We start from the raw sequence: 23,470 nt of genomic DNA, 5'->3' as shown, positions 1-23,470 counted from the left end.
CTCTGTGGTCAAGTAACTTAAAACAAAACCAACATCTGCCATGTATAACATTGCTTAGTATCATGTAAGTCTGACACATTGCTCTTACTCAGAGTTTTTCAGTCTCTACAACTAAGTTTATCTATATCCCTGCAGTACTCGTGCTCTAACAGCCTACAGTTTAGCAGTTCGGTGTCCAGGCCATCTGAGAACTCAGTAAGGCTCAGGCACTTATCCAGTCTCTTTTACGCAACCATAACTGTAACGTAAACTGATGCACTTAGAATTCAAGGCTACCACACCTAATCAGCATATTTATTAAGACAGGGAGAACATCCTAGTTAAACAGAAAAAAAAAAGTCACTGCTTCACTTGTAATAATACATCACTAAAAATCCACTTGGGAAACTGATGTCTACTCTAAGAGGGTACCATTACATGCTTTTACTGCATGACTCGGACATGTCTTGTCCGAAGAGAAGGGCTGCACCTGTTGATGAATATCAGAAGAGTAATAGCAGCTTTGGATCTTCTGCCAAAGTTTTAGATTTGCTCTGCATGATCCTACAATGTATTTTAGCTATTTTAAGGTAAAGAAAAATCCGTACAGTCCCGCTATCTTATATTCTATCCTAAGTTTAAAACACTACCTTTATTTTTTTTAAACCAGCTACATTCTTCTAAAACAGTAAGCGCACAGTGACAGGCATTTTAAACAAGTACTTCTTATTTATTCACAATTTAGATAAAGTTTAAGGAAAGACAAAAGAAATACAAAGGACAACATCAAAATGAAAAGGAATTTTAGTGACTGAAGGGAGTTTCTACAGCCAGTGCTCTCCATACATTTCCAAATGTTATCCAAATACTGCAGATGCAGATTTCAAATAAACCCCATAACAAACCGCTATGACTATTCCCTTTGCAATTAAACTGGGAATGGAAGTTAGCCACCGTTTATCTATGATTACACACACCACCAAATTCTTTCAATTTCTGCTTAAAGCCGCATTTATCTTTTACAAGATGGATTCTGCAATACATTTTCAAGTAGCATTTTTCATTTTGTCTGAGCTCCGCTATAAAAAAAAAGTCAATGTCAACCTTCTGTATAACAAAACAGCTTTTGATCTTGCTTGTGAAATTTATGCAATTCAGAGCAGTGTCACACTTGCAGCTTGGAGGTATCCTTGGAGATACTGCAACGCTTCTGCATTCAGACTAGTACTCAGCATTGATGGAACCTTAAAATACGATAGAGCAGAAGTGTCAATGTGCGTATACATTAAGCTACTGCTACATCCTGTTAATTGCCGTGTCAACACACTGTACAAAGTCAAATGACATCCTGACAGCAGCAGGTTTTCACTGTAAATGCAGTTGCTGGAATTACAATTCCTGATACTGACAATATTAAGTTTCATGTAGTATTTATCCAAATTAAACATGAAAGAGGAGGTTAGCAAACCATCAGTTATTAAAGCAGATATCTGGATACAGCAAACAGCGGATCTCCCAAGCAATCTTACTTACCAAAATCCTGAAAACAAATACACTATGGGTTAAAAGTCAACTTAAATTTAACTTGTTTAATTTAATGTGAGTTGCCTGAGGTTTCCTGAATACATACAATTGAACTGGAGACAAGTGTTAAGCTGTATACCTTCATGTGGATAGATTTTCATGTAAGAAATGGCATATTAATCTTATCACTATAATAAGAAGGGCCAATATTTTTCACATTATTTAGGTTAGTAGGAAAAAAACTTACAGAAACTATATTTAACGATAGCAAAATAGAAAGCAACACCTAGCATTCTGCTTATGATATACTTCATCTTGCTGAATATCAAACACTATCAGAAGAGACCCACTGTCATATAAGCGTTTTTTCTCTGTAGAATTACGTTTAATGTGCCATGTATGAAAGTCACCTACCCTGCCAGGGCACGCAGTAGACAGTTTGTGAAGAGACTGTGCCAGATGGATTCTAGGATTGTTCACCATTTGACCTACAGGATCGTGCTCTTTTTTCCCAGCAAAGGCTAGCTGAGAGAACGCAGTCTGATATCCTGGAGTATCTTCTATGTCAATGAAGTGTTCTTCGTCAGGGATAGTGTCATCCTCAGGCAGCTCAAAGAGCCCAATGAGGGCCTGCAGCAAAGGAGTCCTATATAGAAAGATGGGGGAGGAGTATAGAAAAATACGTTAGGACAGGGTGGTTTTTTTTTTTTTTTTTTTTTTTTTTTTACAGGAATGTTCAAATTATTCAGAACCCTTTCAACTATTTAGTCCTTGCAGGTACTAGCTCAGCTATTGAAAGTTGATAGCGCCCAATCTGAGCTGAACTCAAAGAGCTGTGGATGTGTGTATTTTACAAGCATAATGTGAGTGTTCAAAAATAAATACATCGTTCCTGTTTGTACTGTGATCAGGTTAAATTCTCATGAAACTTACCTATGAAAAGTAATTCTTTTATAGATTACACCTTTCCTCTAATATTTGTCTTCTAAATTCTCTGTAACAGTTACTGTTATTGAGTTCAGGCTACCTGACAACCTGGACTGCTAGACTGGCTCACAATCTTACCGGATAGCTTTCCCCAAAAACCTACTGTCACACTAAGATCTTACAGTGTCTTGCTCAGGTAGTAAGTATCTGTTACAAGGTTTCCTGACTAGCAGAACAGCTACAAACAAAAACAGGTCCTAGCTTTTCAAAAACAATACAAGCTAAAAGAAAGGTAGTGTATTTTCTTAAATGCAACTCTAGCTAGCCCAGTCAGCACTATCTTCATCACAAAAATCTCAAACCAGTTCTGGCACCTGCTTTGAAAATGTTTTACTTCTTGAGAAGAAAAAGTGGTGTGAAAAGCCTTAAACTCAGCCTCATAACAGTAGCAGGCCTGAAGAAATCAAAATAGAGTATTTTGATGAGTAGTTCACATTTTCATAATCAAGTAGCTTCACCAACAGAACTTGAACTTTCTACATACCACAGTTTGGTGTACTCAGTGTCCATCATAGGAGGACATTCTGTTAGTATTTTTGTAATGCCAACAGCACAGATTTTCTTTTCAACTTGTCCGGACACTTTCTGTATTTCAGGAATTATGATTTTCTCCAAAACCATTCCAAACATCCTATTACGACATTAAAAGAAGAAGTATTAGAAAGCCTTTCCAGCCTTTTAGTGACAACAATCAGAAACAGTATGAGTCACTAGAAGAGAGAGAAAAACAGAATTTGTTACAGTGCTGCCCTGTCATAGTAGATGCCTGGTAGAAATTAGATAGTAGAAATTTGTCATGAAGGGAGAAAAAAACATCACTCTTCCATTTTTATGAGCTGCTCATGAGATTAATGGTCTTGAACAATCAGGGAGGAACTATGGGCAGCATACCAGAGAAAGAAAAATTGCTAGTCAAAGAAGTTAACCACAGTAGAAGAAACGTCTGGCTAGTCAAATTAGTGACAAATGCAGTTTGCAATTTTAGCTAAAGGAGACAACCATTTCCACTTTAAAGGATAAAAATTACACAACAGTCTTAAATAAAAATCATACTAACTTTGGCTGTATGCTGTCAAATATTTCTTGAAGAGCTAATGCCCCATATTTTATGCAGTACAAGTTAATGAAGACTAGGAAACCTATAATGAGAAAAAGGATAGTCAGCAGCAAAATACATTATAACAAATTTGTCAAGGGGATAAAAATGGTAATCTTTGCAAGTGTTCAGTTTTAGTGAAGTACATTAACTTGTTATCTTGAACCCTGTCTAAAAAGCTACAGACCTTTTCACACACCCTAACATGGCAATAACACAACTAGGACAAGATTCAGTCCTTTCCCCCTTATATCATTTTCAAAGCATTAGAAAAGCTATTCCCAAACTTTTCAGATTAAGTATCACAAGAACACTTCAATGCTTTCACCTGAAAGCTTCACGCAATGCAGTTTTTCAGATCAGGTGTGAACACCTTTGCATGACCTTTGTACCAGAGCACAGATACAATGCATTAAAAGCATCACTTAATTGGTTGTGAAAGGCCACTCTAAGTCATTCTGTCATCCTTACTCCTATCAGTAGGAGGCATTAACCAGATTTCACAGGGTTAAATAATAGATACTGCATAATTTGTGCAGTGGTAAAATCATTAAAACAATTTAAGCAGTATGACAATAACCTTCCAGTTACAGCAGCAATAACCAGAATACCTATCTCAGTAATTTGTCACAGTTTTCCTCGTTTAACACAAAACCTTATCAATAATTTACAATACTAAGGCAGAATGACATGGATCCATAGACTATTTAACAGTAATAAAAACTATAAATAAGAAAAAGGAAATGTGGCCCGTATTATTGTGTTGTGCAAGATTAAATTGTGTGTTGGAGATTAAATAGAAACACTTTCAGATAACAATACACAGAATAAGAAAGCGGAAGGGAATATAGACTTCTTTCCCTTCATTTCCCACTCCTTCAGTTTCAATGAGGTTAAGTGTGATCTGTTGTGTCAACTTCCCCACGTACCACCCGTGATTACATAAACAATTTGAAGCAAGTCCCTGATGTTAGCAGCTCAGCACCCTCCCTTTGTCTGCATAATCACAGGACATGACTGCATACTTATTCAGTACAGCCGCACATTCTAAACTGTAGACATGACTGAAGCTTTTCATATAGCAAGAAACTTACTTTTAATAAATTTTGTAGTTTTGGAATTTTGAAGTCTTTGGAACAGTAGAATGAAGATCTGTTTCCTGTACTGGTCAACTGATTCACTAGAAATTTAAAAGATTAGTTATTCAAGCCATACTAGCATTTTACTCATGTCATTTTACAGAAACCATGTATAGAACTGTTCAAATCTAATTTACTGACAAATGTGGTGTTTTTCAGTTGTTAAACATTAACTACAAAATGTACAAACATACCAAGTATTAAAGTCTACGGAAATTATTTTTGAATGTAATATCAACTCATACTCACGGAGGCATGTGCTCTATAATACTGTTTAGAAGGTAGAATCCTTGATGGTCATTAGCTTTAGAGGCAATCAACTTCTGAAACACACCTAACAATCCAGGCTGTAAATAAAACAAATATATAACTATACAACAGTTCTTCATCCATGACCTACCAGCAAGCTGGCCCTTACCATCTAAAAACACACAACATGGCAAAAGCTTTCACAACCTAAAAACAGGATTCTTTCTGTAGGAAGACAGATTTCTCTTGGGACCAAATGATCTTTCTTTGAGCCTCAAAATTAGCCTTGATCAAATGAACACCAAAGCTAATTTGAAAATGCATGTCTGCTTCATTATTGGCATTGTCTAATCAAGTCTGACTACAGCAGATCATGCAGCAGAAGTAACAGAAGCTAAGTATGCAGAGTAAATATCCCCATGAATTCACTAATTCTCAGATTTTCCAGCATTTTGACTCGTCCTCACTCACAATTCTGGAGACGGTTCCAAGCAGAACCTCCAAATTTTCCCAATCCAGTGTGTTCCACATAAGGCAGGTAAGAAAGTTAAACCATAGAGGCTTAACTGCTTCACTGTACTAAGTGCAGGAATTTTGCGTCTTTATCAATAAAAGCAAAAGGATTCCTCTTTTCCCCCATAATGGAAAACCATTCCAAAAGCCTGCATTCACATTATTTTTTTTTTTTAATTTAAAGTACAAACATATATTCTGCACAAACCCAGGTATCCACTAAAGAAAAAAAAAAAACTTATAATTTTTAATCTTAAATCAGTATGCCTAGAGGCAAACACTGCTACTAAACCAATCCAACTTACAATTTTGTCAGCAGCAGCACTTGCTATTGTGTTAGCACCCCGCTCTAAATAAGCCTGCAGGAGTCGGACCAAAGGCGGAATATTTCCTGTCCTTTCCCATAACACTGGCTGAAGTAGATGAGGAAATAACGCCATATAGGATGATGGGATTTCATTTTTATGCATTTCCAGAAGTAGGGACATCACTTGAAACACATATGGAATGAACTCTGGAAAAGAAATAATGACACTTAAAAATTCAGCAAAAATGGTCACTTGTCAAGATTGACAAGATTGTCATAAGAAGCACGTATCTATTGATTGAACCTACAGTTGTAAGATATTAACAGAAATATTCCAACAAATAAAACTTTGGAGAAAGTATACTGCTTCTCAAATTTAATTATTCCAAACATCTGCAAGCACTGTATCTATGTATACATACACACTGTCTATTTTCTCTTTTGGTGTTTCAGAAGATGGAATACAAACTACTAGAAACATGGCAATGTAGCTAAGAAGAGGATTTGGGGGTAGTGATTGTCAGATACTTTTAAGATGGAGTTTGTTTAAAAAAATAATACAGTTGATGTATCCGATGGAACAGCTCAGATTCTTCCTAGAAGCGTTTATTAGGACTGTGAACATCCTGTGTTCTCACTTGAATTTCCTGTGCTACAGAAAAAAAACCTGCCACAACATAAACCATGACAATCAATTACAGCAGAGAGAGCACAAGCACTTACTGATTTGAATTTACCTTGCACATCATTCTGTAGTATCTCAGTGAACACCATAAACAAAGCCTCTTCAAAGCTGCCAACTGCATCAGGGTTTGCTTTGCACGTTATCCTTATTGACAAGCATATTGATTCAAACATGTAATGGTTAAAGTGAGGTTTGCTTGGATTCTAAAAACAAGTTATGAACAAATAAATCAACTTAAACTTGCTGCCAAGTCACTTACTTAGCAAAATGTATTTTTAGATTCAACTGAATTCTAAAAGAGCAATTGGAAGTAAGAATACTATGCTTTATTAATATGCTGATGAAATTGAATCTATAGATTAAAGCAAATATTGAAAACCTTTAAAACAAAAATGAGTTTGTTTTTCCAAGTATTTCGAATACAGGTGTTTTTCAGAATCCCTACATGAACTAACAAGCAGTTATAGTACGATGTAACAAAAACTCTGCAACTGAGTTTAACCTACACATAGAAGTAGTTCTTTGGATAGTTGATGAAGGTATTCTAAAGCATTCCCTAAATTAACATTCAAGAATATTCAACATGGAAGAATATTAGTCCAACTTGAATGAGGGAGACTAAGAGAATTTTACCCACCAAAAGCAGGTGAGTAATTTAATTTAATCCCACATTTCAGTGTCTAAATTTAATATTAGTCTCAGAAGTTTCCTGGACAAAGAATAAAGGAGTTGCAACAGAAACAGATTATTGTAATGGTGGCATCTGAACAAGCAAACATTTATACTAGAACCAATTAATATTGTAAAAAGATTTGATATGCTGTGCTCAAATTTCAGATGAAAGTAGGGGAAAATGATTTGGAAGGACGCCCTAACAGGAATAAACTACTTCACTGGGAGGCTATTTTTACTTATTTTAGTCAAAGTATTGAACAATTTGTGATATATTAACAGAACACAAACAACAAAGTATACATAAGTCTTTAAAAAAGATTGCTCTAAGAAAAAGGAAGCGTGAACACTTGGCACAGATAGCCAGTTCTTTACCTTACTGACAGCCAGCAGTTTCTGTGTAAGCTGTGTGATGACAGAAGGGATGTAGGGAATTATGGATTCCTGCAGCAGAGAAAAACTCCTCATGATTGCTGCAAATAAATTGAAAGTTATTAACTTCTGGAGAGAGGTAGATGGCAGAAGTATGTGTCTAAATCCTTTACTTTTACCATTAAATCAGATCCCAAGGAATTAGGTACAATATGGGTGAGCACCTGTTGCAAGTGCAATCAATCTATAATCATGACACAGGATAAAGCAAAGCTTCGTTATTCCCACTCTGTAGACTGAGCACAGAAGATTAAGCAACTCATCCAAAGTAAAAAGATGTTCTTCACAAGTCACAATACCATTATGTTTAGTATTTCTCTGTTCCATAAATTTACTGAAAAATGACTTAATACTGGCTGGTAAATAACTGTAGACTGTACAGACCGCTTTAGCATTTTTGCACAAAATTAGGCTTTTCAAATAAAAATTTCAGTAGCCTATAAGCCTTTACCTCAAATTAACCAAGTTACTCTTACAGTGCAGGACTTGCACAGCACTTACCTTTCATTATGTATTCATTTTCAGATGAGCCAGGAAGTGTTAGTGCTTTAAACAGGTTTGTTAGCAGCACTTCTACAAATGGTGCCATTTCCGCAGCTGTAATGCTGTAAGGAAATCACAGGGCTTTAATGATGAAATACATTCACAAACTTCAAGCATCTTACAGTACCATAACAGCAATAAATGAAAGATCCCTTACCAGTATTTCGTCCATAATGTACTAAAACTAGATAGCAATGAATTTAATTTCTGCTTGGAAACTTACAGAATAGTATTATTTGTCCCTCTCACGGTAAACAGTCTTTCAAGAGCATGGGCTGCATAAGTATGGACCACAATACTTTCTGCTTGAAGATGATTAATTAAGAGAGGAATAGATAACAACAGTTGTTCCTTAGGTACCTAAAAAAAAATTATAGCAACAAATTATATAAATTACAGAAAAATAGAGATGGTTCAACACTAGAACATAATCACTGAACTCATCAACTGTAAATTGAAAGCGTGGCAGAAAGAAGAAATCTCAGAAGGCTCCTCCAGTTGCTAAAACACACCTTGACAACTGAGAGGTACCTATTTCTGTCATCTCTCGAGTATTTCCCCTAGAATATCAATGTGTGATTTTAAATGCATATATTCCTAATGTTTATTTCTTTTTCCACTTTACTTTGTCTTAATGGGTAATTAAATCTGAGTGGGTCACAGGACTAAGCATGCTAAGATACGCAGTGCTCCAATAGCGTATGGACAGAATATAGGCTACATGTCCATTTGATATTTATAGCAGCAGTATCATTTACTTTCAAAACTCAAAATTCAGCAGGAAATGTTATGTATGGCTGTCTAAACACCTGCTGAGTTAACATATGGCCAAGTAAGATAAATTAGGCTTGGCAAGTGTAAAGTAACAGACCACAGTATGTTTTTACTGTAAGAGTAGAAGAAAAACTTACTTGGCTCCTAAAAATCATGATATATTTGATACCATCAGCTTTTAGCACAGGGAATTCATTCACTGCAATAAAAAAAAAATACACATTACTGAACATATTCTACATATTAGAAGTGACATTAACTCCTGAATCCCCATCCCAGGTAATACACGCAACATTTTTCTGTTTTGCTTAGTTTATGCATCTCTGTCTGGGCACTCTGCAATACCATTAAACATATTGTGCAACTGTTCAACGTAAAAGTTCCCCTTCTGGCTCTGATTCTAGCAGACTCCAATGGCATGTTCCAAGACAACCCACTACCCTCTGAATGTCATAAGATAATTGACAAAGTATAAATACATCATGTTGCTTAAACCTAGACACCTGTAGTCTCATCAATACACACTAGTACAGGCTGCAACCTGGACTTCAGTACTTTAACTTCTCCGAGTTTTGTTTAACGTAGATGTTTGTTGTAAGGTCTCAATTACAGATGTCAAATTACATTGATTCAACAAGTTAAAGCATGTCAGCGGATAGCAACCATGTGTGTACATGCCCTGATCTTGCAGACAGCATGTGGTAATCCACCTTTGTTTAAAAACTCATTCATCGCTGGTCAAACTAACCTGAATTACTTCCTATGTGCCAGGTGTAAACAGGCTTCTGACTCAGAGATAATGCTGATATATGAGCACATTTTAACTTCTACTTGAGCCTTAAGAAACAATGGTCACAATCAAGGTTCTAGACATATCACAAAAGATAATGCACGAAAACTAACATTAAACTTACCACTAGGAGACTTTAAGTCAGGTTGAATGTGATTCACAAAGAATTCCGTCAGATTAACAAGTTCATTGGCTTTGGTTATTCCATGCTAAAAAAAAAATAAACTGTTTTTTATATATGCTATCACTCAGCTATTTTTCCCACTAATTTTTGTATCTTTTTAATAAAAGCATTCTGAAGTGTGTATGCCCATAAAAAGATGCAATTTCAATAATCCCAAGCAGAGGGCCACCCCATTTCTTAACTTTTTCAGTGTCTAGGTTTCAGCTGTAACACCACTGGGATTCAAAATTCATTAGTCCTGAGTTGAGGAATAACAGCATATAACAGTAATAACGAACCAGAGTTTTAGACAGAAAAACATTAGCAGCTTATTAACTCGATACTTTTTTTTTTAAATGACAAGCCTTTTGAAAATGAAGCGTTTAAGAGTCACACTCCAATTCCGAATGAGAACAGGAAAATTATAATACTTCAGTTTTACCTGATTGCCATTTCTAAGACAATAAACACTAAAACAACAAGAGACGTTATGGAATATAATGACAAAAACCGTGTCACTCGGATTCCTTCTAGCCTGCTCAACCCCCCTGATCATCTTCTGTGAAGCTGGATTTGGCCTTCCATGGCTTATAAACTCTGGCCCAGTAACACGTGAAAGGTCACAGATGCTGGACTCAAGCCAATTTTGTTTCTTTATGTCACTGTTTCACACATACTAATAAGACCTGCCGAATGGTCACAAGTGCTTGTTGACTTTGCCCAATCTATCTGAAGATGACATACCATCACATTCCCATCAGCTGTGAAAGTATTATATTACAGATGACTTTTAGTCTCATCAACATTAAACTACTACAAATCTAGTTATTCCCATTTAGAAGCAGAATAAAAGGAATTGCATCAACCCTCTAGTCCTCATAGAGGCTGTAATTTTTGAATGCTTATAGATTAAAACAAATAGCAGTACCTTCTGTGTCTGAGCTTTGGATGCCAAAGATGTGACAAGGTAAATAGCTGCATCTTTGTGCTTCCAGTTAACAGATGGATTCTTTGCATATTCCTGCAGCATGGAATTAACGTATCCAGAAAAAATCCCTGTCACAGGCCCCTCAAAAAACTTGCACAGGCCTCTGACCAGATCACAAGCTGCTCTGCGTCTGGTGTCAATATCTGCACAAGAACAAAAGGTTCTTTGGATATGAGAAAATACATAGCTTTTCATGTTACTAAGCACAATAATAAAAAATGTATCAGAAACGCACAGCTTTTCAAGCTACAGCCACACTCCACATTGATGCCTAAGAACACATTTAAGTCTTCTTACTTAATTTAATACCAAGGGCTATTTGCACAACAAAATGAGGAATGGACACCTACCAATAATGCACGTGTTTTCACTGTTTTCAATGTACCCTACAGAAAGTTTCAGCAAGGATGCAGGGGGAGGCTTTTTACTATCTTGATAATTACACACAGAAACGTACTGAGTCTGGCAGTTATGAGTTTAATTTTTCTCTACAACAGCCTGTATGATGATGTGTTTTAGACTGGTGACTAAAACTGCCTTAATAACACACCAGTGTTTTGGCTCTTGCTGAACAGTACTTACATGGTGTCAATGCTTTCTTTTTCCTTCTCTCCCTTCCTAGCAAGGAAGCTTGAGGTGGGCAAGAAACTAGGAAGGGACATAACCTGGACAGCTGACCCAAAGGGACCACAGTGCTATTATCCCATGCCATGTAACATCATGCTTGCCAATAAAAACTGAGGGTAGAGTGTTTTTGAAAAGGCAACCATTGCTTGGGGACAGGTTGGGCATCAGCGTACTTGTGGGAAATGGTAAGCAATTGGCTTTTCCTTCTGTTTTCTTCCTCTTTCTTTCACTTATTAAACTATCTCAACCCATGAGTTTTCTCAGTTTTGCACTGCCTAGTCTCTTCCCCCACCCCATCACAGCAGGGTGGGGAGTAAGCAAACTGCTGTGTGGTGCTTAGCCACTGGATAAAAACAATGAAACAGTATTTTTTTCTGGTAACAAATCTGTAAAAATTGTCTCAAGAAAAAGAAGAAAAAAAAAGGTCAGCTGGTCTTTAACACTATATACTAACAGAAGGGACAAAAGGAAAATAAAGCAAGTGAATTTAAATGCAACAGAGTGCATTTCTAAAGACATCTCAGAAGAACACAAATATTTCTTGTCTATATTCTCTTAAAAGCAGAAATAGCTAACAAGCTTTTATAAGCTTCACTAATACCTATAATCCTGGATAAGAATGATAAAATATTTGCTTGAAAAAAAATCAGAACTTTTTCCTCTACTTCCAACGTACAGGAATTTCTCAAACCTATTATGAAGTTCCAGTCATCTAAAAGTGTCAGTCAGTGCTATGTCGGTGGCACAGAACAGCCCATACAGAGTTATCACACAGATCTAGATTTGGTTCATTTGTGCGCTGACCTGGCTGGAGACAGACAATCAGAAAATCAAGTAGCTCTGTTAGCACAGCGCTGTGTTTTCAGGACAGTTATTACAGTGGTTGGAACACAGTGCCAGCATACAAAGGCAGGCTGCCGTCCAGCTGGCTTCATCACAGATTTGTATGCAGAACTGGTCAGAGTTTCAGTTTAAACACAACAGACTACCAAATAGAGGCAGAGAGTCTATCCATGTTATTTAAAACTCCACGCACAGGAACTAAATACACAACTATGGCCACTACTCAGCACTGACTTACAGGCTATATTTGCTGATACGAGAACATGTGCAGCACAGGAGACATACCGATCCAATTAAGAAAAGAAACTATAAAAACATTGTTCAAAACAAAAAGACACTGGGACGGGCACATCCTGACAGTAAACTTGACCAAAAAAATGGATAAAATATCTTAAGGAAAAAAGCTTCCCAAGTTCAAAAATAAGTTTTAAAAGCCTCAGTATATTGCTTCAGCTCTTCAGAGCTATATTTAAAGACCAAGTATTCTTAGTATAAATCTGTGGATTACCAGATCCTTCCAAATCCCTTCTTATATATTCTTCAGAATTATCTTCAAATGCTTCTTCATCAGCAGCTGAAAATACAAAATACATAAGAGTTTTAATACTGAGATGTTTTTTATGCTAAAAAGGGGTATCATTATCAACTTACTATTTTTTCAAGTACTTCTCTGTAACATTCATAGAAATTAATCAGAAATATCCAGTCAGACTAGCCTGTTTAGCTTGCTGCCCCACAAATTGCAATCTTTCATACTCATGAGCTAATGCATTCCTGATTTAAAAGACATATTCAATACTAAGTGTATTTAAAAGAGTTTTCCAGAGTCATAGACTTAGAGAGATACTTCTTATTGCTGTAACACATTTGGAACACAATGCATTTTAGATACTAGGATTAACATAAATCCATCTTGGAGAAACAGACATTACAATTCAGTAGGTCGTATATCCATGCCTATTTAGGCTCCTTCGATTATTCTGGTATTCACTTTAAGCATGAAAACATATTGATGGCACATGACTTAGACATTCTATATTTTTCAATTTGAGATCACAGTAGGACAGAAGAATTATTAGATACATTCATACAACAATTGTACAAAGCCCATAGCACAGCAATTTGCTGTAGAAACTTGGTTTTGAATCTAGTTCTAAAGTACACGGGATGTGATCCTCAATTCTTAGTCCTGTAAAGCAAAACATTATTATAATTACAGTTATATTTTACCGTGTCTTTGAAAATTTATATCTTGAAAAGTTACCTCTAAATTCCATATTGGGAACAATAACTTTTTCACAGATGCTTGTCAATGTATTCTGGTCTTCAAAGAGATGCTTGTAATGTGGTCTTTCACAAACTGAGGCCAGAAACTGGATTGCATTGCTAACCAACTAGAATAGAAGCACACACAAAACACATACAACTTTAGCATGAATTAATAATTTATAATTCATTATTGAACTTGACAAGATCAGTTTTTAACAGCTTACCAAGTCATATTTCACTTCCTGGCCTGTTGTGACCAACAGATTCCAGATTGCCGTTACAAAACGTGGCAGGTAGGGCTGGAATTCTTCATCATATTTTTGAGCATATAAAGCAGCATTATCACAAATTTGCGATTTCAAGAGCTCCAGTAACCCAGCTTCTTCTTCATCCTCACATAAAACAAAAGTAGGAACTTAAGCATCTACATTTCAACACTACTTAAGTATTAAAAGTATCAACATATTTCAAGGAAATACAGTATTATTTTACCATGTTCTAAGTAGGTCAGAGAAACCCATCCCACTTTCCTGGAACTACTGTATTTTGCTGATTTGTACTGGAAGTGCACTACAGATCATACATTCGTGCTATTATATTCACAGTTCAAATAACGGTACTACACACTTTAAGTGATTTAGACCCGGTAAGATTCAGTGCAGAATTAATTTTCCTATTAAATTTGTAAAAGGTAACACAAAGCACTGAAAATACACGTTCAGGTGGCATTCTATCTTGTTACTTTAAATTGATACAGTTGCTAGAAGTGTGTTTTTTTTCCCCTCTTCTCCATATCAGCACAGGTGTTTGTGGAACCGCAAAGCGAATTGGAAAAATGTGTTGGAATAATATTAATAATTAAAAAACACCACACAAAGAACACCCTCCCTCCTTTTTTTTTTAATCCCAACTTTCAATTTTAATGCATGTCAGCACGCAACCGCATGGATTTCTGTGCTGGGCAACAGCCCACAAACAAAAGAGAAGAGCAAGAAAAAAGATAAGCAAGGCTTCTTTTGCACCATCGCTAGCCTAAAATGACCACGAAACTATAGCACAAGATGCACTTAATGTGCCCCCTATATATTGGAAAGGCATTTATAGTTTCATTGGCTCCACCACGTGGCAAGCTACTGTACTGCATCTGGAAGACAACAGCATTTAAAATAAGGAAAGCATTGCACAAAATGAATTTGAGCTTTGATGACTTGGTGTCGCTTTTCACATGTGAAACTACTAATTATTATAATTAAGCAAAGACAGCAAATGGCAAACTAAACTACTTAAAGATGTCATGCCTTATATGTTCAAATGTTTCAAGTTCTTTAAGATACCCTGTTTTCTAAAACAGTCCATGAACCAGCTGAAAGGTATAGAAAACCTGAGCCCTGTGACTCGAAAAATCAGGTTCTTAGACAAACTATTTGCATTTTCACATTTGTACCAAGGTTACTTTAGCAGATCCCCTCAAAAGAAGATATTCACTGACAAGTATTGGTAATTTGATTTCTGCACACAGCTACCTATACCTGTAACTAATATGTAACTTCAAGAACTGGAAACCAAATTTTTAGACAATGGAGCTACTTCTCTTAAATCGCATTTCCTTATAGTCATTCTATTTCTTTGTTTACCCAACAAAGGAAACATTACATCACTCAGAATTAGACCTCGGTTCTCTTATCAGCCCTCTCCACCATACAGAGGCAAAACAGGAGGTTTATGCAGTACTTACATCAGTCTGCAAAAGTTTATTATCTAAAGTTAAAAGAGTATGAAAATTTGTCATCCATGTTTCCATGTTATCTTCAAAAAACTCAGGAAGATCCTGTGAAGGAAAAGCATAAATCGACATTTTAATTTGTGACTGCACTGCTCGGATAATATATCTTTGTTTTAAGTAATATGTATCCACCTTATAATCTACTAAGGGACAATGAATTGTGGAAAATGCATCTACGAAACAAAACACTACCACCTTGCCCTGCCCTACTACAAAAGCAACCCCATAAATGAAAACCCGACAGACAGAGGCTTTGAAGCACATTTCCAAAAATACTAGTTGCTTATACCCTATATAGCCTACAGCTTTATATGGAAAGAACTTTATTTCCCCTGTCTCTTAGAATAAGAAAGCACAGACCTTCCTTTTAGCTCCAACTTGCTCTTTTGCCCAATATAGAAAGAGCAGCCCAGCAATCAAGTCATGATCATCACACTTCACAGGGTTATGCTCACGGTGAAACACTATACATCACCTCAGCAGAGTCTATTTTTACCATTTTTCATACAGTGCATTTGTTTAATGCTAGAAATTTAGATCTCATTAAAAAAAATAAAAAAACTCTACAAGAATTGCTTGCTACTATAGTGCTATAGTTACTAGTTTAAACTACTTGACTTTCATCTACTTGACTGAATTTGTATCAGTACAGATGCATTAATAAAAGAGCACAGCGAGTATAAACTCAAGCATTTGACTTTTGTCTTTCATGGCTCATACTCAGACATGGCCTTAAAGGCTGCCTCAAATGGATCCTATAAATAAGAGTGTAACAGCTTTGTGAAATCAAAGCAAAACTATTAGAAAAACAAGGAGATTCACCTGAAAATTTAAACTGTAGAACAGCTTCGCAATTAGAACGAGAGAAGAAAATAGAACCTTCAAAGCACTAGCATCGTTTGCATGTGTGCTGCAAAGTTCAATAGTTGCCTAGAAAAAGACATAAGATTCAGTGAAGTAACACACACACAAACCAGATCAACAAGAGATATTGACAAGTATCATGTGACATGGTATTTTTCACTTTTTTTTTTTTTTTTTTTTTTTAAAAAACCAGGAAGTACAGTTCCTTTTCTTCCTCTTACTGATCCCATCTCATTCCTCACTCTAGCTGGAACATCATTAACAGTTCCAACTGTTTCTAAGTTTTTCTTTTGTAGACATTCACAACAAGCAATTCAGAACACTAGACTTGTTTTTAGAAATTATTCAACAATAAATACCTTAAAGAGGTTTGTCAAGGGCAATGCAAAGGCATCAAGTACAAGTTTGATCTCTGTCCATAATTCATTTGACTTAAATTCATGGCGGTACCTGATAAGTGAGAAAAAAAATACACAAAAAATAGAATAGTCTTCACATTTCTTCCTAAATTAACTTGTGTACAACTGATTTTTCACACTGGACCTAGAAACGAATCTGGTCAAGTAAACACAAGAACTAAACAGCATAGTTAAAGACTATGAAAGGTGTAAAATTTGATAACCACTTGAAGTCTTACTAAAAAGTCAATCAGCATAATTAGAAGCCACAGAGGTAAACTTTGTAAATACAAAAAAATTAAGTCCAACAGTAAAAAGTCTGAGTCAAACAAAAATGCTTTGACCCATATATTAATTCCCTTATTTCCAATACCTTTTAAATAAAGAGTGAGCAGTACGAAGGACCCCATTAATGACATGGAAATCTCCACTTTGAAAACGATTCACCATTTCTGTCAGCAAGTCTGGCCATTTCTGAGGGAAGTCTTCCCGACCAATAATACTAATAGCATCACTTAACTGGAAAGGAAATATAACCATTACATGATATAATAGCAGACTACTTACAAAAAGAATGCAGCTGTCATGCCAGATGTTACAAATATTTAAGAATGCTTATTGTTCTTGTCAGATTCAAAAATCATCGGTTTAAGCATCTACTATTTTTCATCACAAGAAATCTCACTTTAAATCCAATGTATCTGTACGTGGAGTTTCACTTTCTACAATTATTATACTTAACCACCTAGTGCTGGAACTTAGACATAAGATATTTTTTTTAAAGTGGGCAGAAGTACCTTCAACAATATACTCCAAGTTATTTGGATAGAGGTGATGTCACTGGAAGGCCAAGGGAGCGCTGCCAGTAACCAGAGCCTCTTAGACACACTTGCAATATTCTAAAAGTCTCATGGACACAACCAGAAATTGCCTTATTACCTGCTTTTGTATTTGTTCTGGGCTGCTAAGCATCAAGGGCACGATGTTGGCTTTAATGGCTATCCTGTCTGATTCACAGATTTTGTTCGGTTCATCCTCCACCTACAATTAGAACAATAATTAAGTCATAGGCATATTAGTATACTTCAGGCACTGTGCAAATACCAGTATTTCGAAGCCAAGAAATTTATGCAACTATTACATTGTTGAAGAAGGTAAGAGATCTGTCAAAGCCTACAATGAATCTCACAGTGGTATCTGAAAAAAGCTGAAAGAAATTACACCTTTCTACAAAACCTTGAACTAATTTTCTCCTCTAACACCAACTTTACAAAACAATTCAGCAGCAATAAGGGTGGGTGCACATGCCAGTAACATACATAAATTTAACCAACAGTCTCCTCTTTCAGCACACCAAACCATGTCTGTCCTCATTTCTGCTAACCTCAAAATTTTCTGTGTGCAAGCTGCCTCGAGCCTTGTTTTCTAGAAACCGTACAGGAAGATGGGTGCAGGTGACACACACAGAAAAATGTTAACATGGGCTTTAAGAATTAGCCAACCAGTTCAAAACCTTGTCAGTCAGTAGTGCTAAGTGGTAGTAAATTATGGCATCTCTATTAAAGAAATAAAATACTAAGGCTTGTCACCAACCAGTGACAGTCACATTATCTGTGATGACAGCACTGAAGTTTAGAAACCTAGAAGTCATCCAGCACTGCAGAGAGTAATTCAACAATCTTAAGATGCCTTTAAGCAGATGGCACTACTAAACTTGTACTTAGATAGATGAAGAGGAGAGAGGTGGTAGTGAAATGAGAAACCACAAATCCTACTTGTTTGAGGTTATTTATGAGATTTTTTCCAAGGAAATTAGGCTTTTTTTTTTTTAAACAAGACATGGAAAGCAGCATGGGTGACTATCTTACAAATACTTGAAATAAAACCAAATCCAAGAAAAAAAAATAAAAAGCACACTCTTCCCTCTCTCCAGAAATGCCGTACACAGCTGGCTTTCCAGGGTCTACCAAATCAAAGTGCTTAAGTAAGCAAAACCCTTTTCCTTCCTCTGAGCTTTGTATCAGTCCAAGTTCAATGCTGTTAAATTATACCATTTGATCTAAGTAAGGTAGCCTTGAGGCTGTTCATGTTCATACAGCTTCTGAAATGAAAGCTTCAATTTTGAAAAAAACAATGTGCTTGAAGTCACACAGCAATCCTACCAGTCCCCTGGATGCACTTACTGCAGGGCATCTCCTCCTACTCCAACACAAAACCTCATTCTGAAGAACTTCAGTAACCCATACCAAGGAAGACACACATTTTTCTGTAACTGAGTGCTATTTCTACTTTAAATACTCTACAGATAAAGATGGAAATTTGGAGAAATGACTGAAAATGCAGTGTTACCAACACGAAGTTCTAGAAATTTCATGCCAGTGTGAATGTGCTGATTTTAACAAACGTAACCAGATCTAGGACTGCAATAGCTTCTTAATATTTGCATGACAGGCAGGGGAAGAAAAGTCACATGCAAATTTTTAAATAGGCACCGAGACATAAAACAAGAGTACACATTTGGTACTCTTTCAGATAAACAAATGGTTCTTTCTGGGAGACAAAATACAAATACTAGCAATTAATATCTTTCATCACTGAAGGATTTGAGCTCTTGAACGTAATACTTTATGTCATTAATTAAATTCCACTAATGAGGAAAGTTCTAAATGATTTTTTTTCCGACATCTTCAAAATAAAGGATAAAATGAAGTTAAATGGCAATATTTCTATCTTACGTCTACGAATACTTCTACATGTTAAACCATCAAGGCTTCTATGCCCCAGAAGCACTAACATGAAAGAGAAACCAGCATCATCACTTCCAGCTGCAGTGCTGGCTAGAAATGGCGCAAACACTACGCCAATAGATACAGGCCAACCTGGGCAGCTCACAAATATAGAAACTTTGCAATCATTTTGGTGTAAAAACATTACAGTTAGTTAAATGGACTGTAAATATTGTACGCATATTTCTAAAGAAGTACGATAACAGGAAGAATTCTTCCTTCACCATTTTATCCCCCAGCTCTATTTCTTTTTTAATAGAATGGAGTCCAACAGAGGAGATTTTAGTCCCTTATCCCTAAGTTACGCTTGGTATTTGTTTCCTGTATGATCTATCTTCTCTCGCAAAGTGAAAACATACAAGCATTCTTCAATTCAAGGTTACTACAGAGTACAGTATTGGATCTTAAAAGGATTACTAAATCTTAGCAGAACTACTCACTAGAATACCTACAATTCTCCAGTTCCTTTTAATGTAGTTCTTGAATGTTACAGATGCACAAACTTTGATGACATTTTCCTGTGATTTCTCCAGCAACGTTAAGAGTAACAATGGATAATTCTGGCTTCCTTCAACTGACTCAAGAAACTTTTCCGCTGTGAGAGAATACAGTAAGGTTAGCAAAAGTTGAACTGATTTTCTAACTGGAGTCCTACGATTTCTCAAAGGTCCATTTAAAATAATCAACACATGAACACCTCTCCAGAGCTTCACAACAACAGATACACTGGGCAAGTACCAAAAGGTACTGTAGCTTCTTCCTTACTAAGCTCTTTAATGCTTCTGCTATTAACAAAAGCTCTCAATTCAAAGCAGGCTGTGGAAATATAGCCTCTTCAGCATTTTTAAAAGCCATGTCCTGACAGAAGCCAGCCCCTGTTCATCATAAACAGCATCCCTGTTTTAAATAACAACAGTACAAAAAAGTCAGGAAAAAATATGAAAAACAAACAGAAAATAAGTTTATATTTACATCCACCCTTCACTAGGTGTTAAGTTTTTGTTTTCTTGTTGTTTTTTAAAAGGAGACAGAGAATTTCTGTAAAATAAGTTTTGCATAAACTTCAGCTGAAGTTTGTTATATACAGACTGAAGAGCTAAAATGAAACCAAACTTCTTGGTCTCACATGACAATCACTTACCAGGACGCCTTATAGCAGGATCTGGATCCAGCGTTTTCTTTAGATACTCAGTTAAGGTCTGTAAATTGGCATCGCTCAGCTCCATTTTGGCAGAACCTATGACCCACAAGTAGTTTTGTTAAAAACACAAATTAGAAAATCCAACCTATAAGCTACGCATACGTAAAACTTGATTCCGCAGAAGACACCCATCTGCTCTTTCTGACTATGTTTCATAAAGCATGGTCTCATCTTATATGGCTGGTGCAATAAACAACAGCTAGCGTGCACTAAACACAAAAGAAAAAACATTCAATTTTTTCAACTCCACATAGCTGTTACTGAATGGTTTATTGAAACCAAGCTCCTAAAACAGGACCACACATCCAGCGAACCATTACTCAGGTACAGCGCAAAGACAATCACTTACTCTTTCATGACAGCATGAGTCGGGTTTTGCTTTTGAGAACTACTGTCAGCCACAGAAACCTACTCCTGGTTGAAAAGCTGAATAGCCCTGCCTTAGATAATTGGAAATGGAGCAATTCAAAGTGCACTGGAGAGTAAAGGTTTGCTTAAAATAAATACTCATTATCTACAGAAAACTCTGAACAGAAAATGAATTTCTATAAAGATGAAAGACTGCACACTGCCAAAGGGGTTGTCCACTCCGCAAAATTGACTCAGACTAGGGTAGGCATTCATTAAAACAGCAATACTTATTTCAGAATAACTTTGTGCAAATAAATCAAATTAGTCCTCCATACTCATCGTCCCACAGATACCCTCATACTCACTACAGTGATAGATTAACTTCACAGCTTTAAACGGAATAATTAAAATCACAGTAACACTAAAACAGTATCAAGAAATGCTGTAATGGATGTGTTGTGTAGGGTATCACCACCTATTATAGAATCATTTAGGTTGGAAAGGACCCTTAATATCACTGAGCCCATCACCTAACACTACCAAGTCCACCGCCGAACCCCATCCCTAAGTGCAGCACGCAGCCATCTTCCTCACCAACAGCACGGCTCATTTGCTAGAGAAATAATGAGGAACCAAAGGCTATTTTTCCCCTGGAGTTTCTAAGTGTTAAGATAGGCTGAAATTTACCCACCCCACTTTGCATTTGTTCTATGTTGACAGTCAGTGCAACAAACGCAGTTTCTTTTTAAGCACGTTTGCCAAGGAAGTGAGTTTTAATTACTCCGTTTTTATTCTATGCTACCTATGTCGCTGGAAGAGGGGGAGCAGTGTCCCTCCCTTCTGGGGGTTTACTTGCCTGTAGCCTTATTCACCTGTACACATCAACCAACAAAACCCTAACAGAGTACAGGGTAAGCAAACAGCTCCAGCAACAGCCGCCTCATCTGTTCTCCTACAAAGCGACCTCATGTATCAGTGGTGTGATGCTGAAACAAATACTGAAACCTTTCAGAAAGAGAGGAAAAAAAAATACCTGCTTTGGAAAAGCCAGCAAGACTGAGGTACAAACCCATGTGGAAATCATTTCATAAAAGCCTGAACCTGACCCAACATGGAAGCCAAACTCAGAGCGCGCTGTTTGGTTCGGTGGGGATCCTGCCTGGCCTTTTCCAAATACCTCATGCCCACACGGCACACAGGGATCCCACGCCTCGAGCTGGCTTCGGGCTTATTTTGAAGGCCAAAGGTGACGACCTGAGGCCGCTGTTCCATGCCACCCACAGAGCAGTGATGTTCACCTGCCGGCTCTCAGCTCCTCACCCCCTCCTCCAGCTGTTCCTTCCCTGCTGCCTCCCACAAGGGACACGAGCGGCCCTCACCACAGCAGCCCAAGGCTTTTCGCTACGCGCCGCTCTGCGTCCCCTCAGCAGGCCAGGCAAAACGAGAAAGTTTCAAACTCCCTCTGCAGAACCCCCCAAAGGCGCCGAACGCTTCTCTGCGGTACTCCGGCCAGCAGCAGACAGCTCAAAGGGGAAATTAAAAATAAACCCCAAAAGCGCGGCCGGCCCCGCGCTGTGAGGCGCCTCAGCGAGCTGCTCCGGCACCGCTGCCGGGCACGGCCCGCCTGAGGGGGCGCGGAGGCGGGCTGGGGGCAGACCGCCGGGTCACCGCCGCACCGCACCGCATCGCCATGGGACCACCACAGGGATCACCTCCGCGGCCCCCTCCTGCCGCAGAAGGAGGCCGAGGGGAGACCGGCGGCGGGGACGGTGCGCGGAGGGGAGCCCTGGGCGGCCCGCTCCCGATCGCTGCCCGGCCCCGGCCCCGGCCCCGGCGCCTCAGCCCGGGATGGCGCCCGGGGGTGGGGGCGCAGGGCCCCGCCGCCCTCACACTAACTTGCTCCCCGCCGCCTCCCCGACTGACAGCCGCGAACGCCAATGAGCGGAGCCGCCTGCCAGCCGCCGGCCAATCGTGGCGCGCGGGAGGCGGGCCTAGGCGCCCCAGCATGGTGAGCTGCGCCTCTCGCTGCGCCGCGGGCCCAGCGGGCCGAGCGCGGAGCGGAGCGCTGCGGCGCGGTGCCGAGGGCCGGGCGGCGGGGCTGCGTTAGGGCCGGGCGGCGCGGGCGAAGCTCACCTGGCGGCTGCCCCGGGGCGGCGGCGGCGGCGGCGGGGCGGGCTGGGCCGTGAGGGCCGGAGCTGCGCCTCACATTCAAACCGCGCCGAGAGGGCGCGGCGGCGGCACCGTGACGGCGGCGCGGGGGGCGGGGGCGTGGCCTGGCCGCAGGGCCAATGGGCGGCCTCTCCTTCCGCGCGGCGAGCCAATCGCGGGCCCGCTCCCCACACGGGGCTGGCGGCCAATGGGCGGCCGCGGCCCGCGGGGCGCTGCGGCGGGGCCGGGCCTGGCCTGCGGCTGAGGAGTGGGGGGAGGCGGCTGCTGTGAGGGAGAAGAGGAGGAGGAGGAGGAGGAAGGCGGGAGGGGGCTGAGGGCTGCCACCAGCCGAGCCCCAG

The 23,470-nt window shown here is 38.7% G+C and overlaps 1 protein-coding gene across 2 annotated transcripts; it reads right to left on the bottom strand.

Annotated features, from left to right (window-relative positions):
• Positions 1-688: 688 nt before the first annotated feature.
• Positions 689-23,247, bottom strand: CSE1L (chromosome segregation 1 like). Of its 2 annotated transcripts, none has more exons than XM_040576373.1 (25): positions 23,097-23,247; positions 20,553-20,648; positions 19,864-20,006; positions 17,565-17,666; positions 16,999-17,144; positions 16,587-16,677; positions 16,186-16,293; positions 15,316-15,408; positions 13,805-13,972; positions 13,576-13,705; positions 12,820-12,885; positions 10,782-10,984; positions 9,815-9,899; positions 9,038-9,099; positions 8,350-8,486; positions 8,085-8,188; positions 7,527-7,624; positions 6,532-6,682; positions 5,793-6,001; positions 4,975-5,072; positions 4,681-4,766; positions 3,548-3,629; positions 2,975-3,121; positions 1,918-2,149; positions 689-1,223 (listed from the first exon to the last, which is right to left on the bottom strand). In XM_040576373.1, the coding sequence occupies exons 2-25, from the start codon at positions 20,635-20,637 to the stop codon at positions 1,134-1,136; spliced, it is 2,916 nt and encodes a 971-aa protein (XP_040432307.1). In that variant the 5' UTR covers positions 20,638-20,648; positions 23,097-23,247; the 3' UTR covers positions 689-1,133. The 2 variants fall into 2 exon arrangements, with proteins under 2 accessions (XP_040432307.1, XP_040432306.1); XM_040576372.1 differs by lacking the exon at positions 23,097-23,247 and adding an exon at positions 22,343-22,793.
• Positions 23,248-23,470: the final 223 nt, after the last annotated feature.

Source organism: Cygnus olor, chromosome 16, assembly GCF_009769625.2.
Source record: "Cygnus olor isolate bCygOlo1 chromosome 16, bCygOlo1.pri.v2, whole genome shotgun sequence".
NCBI lineage: Eukaryota > Metazoa > Chordata > Aves > Anseriformes > Anatidae > Cygnus > Cygnus olor.
This window is presented reverse-complemented; position numbering and strand designations above follow the sequence as displayed.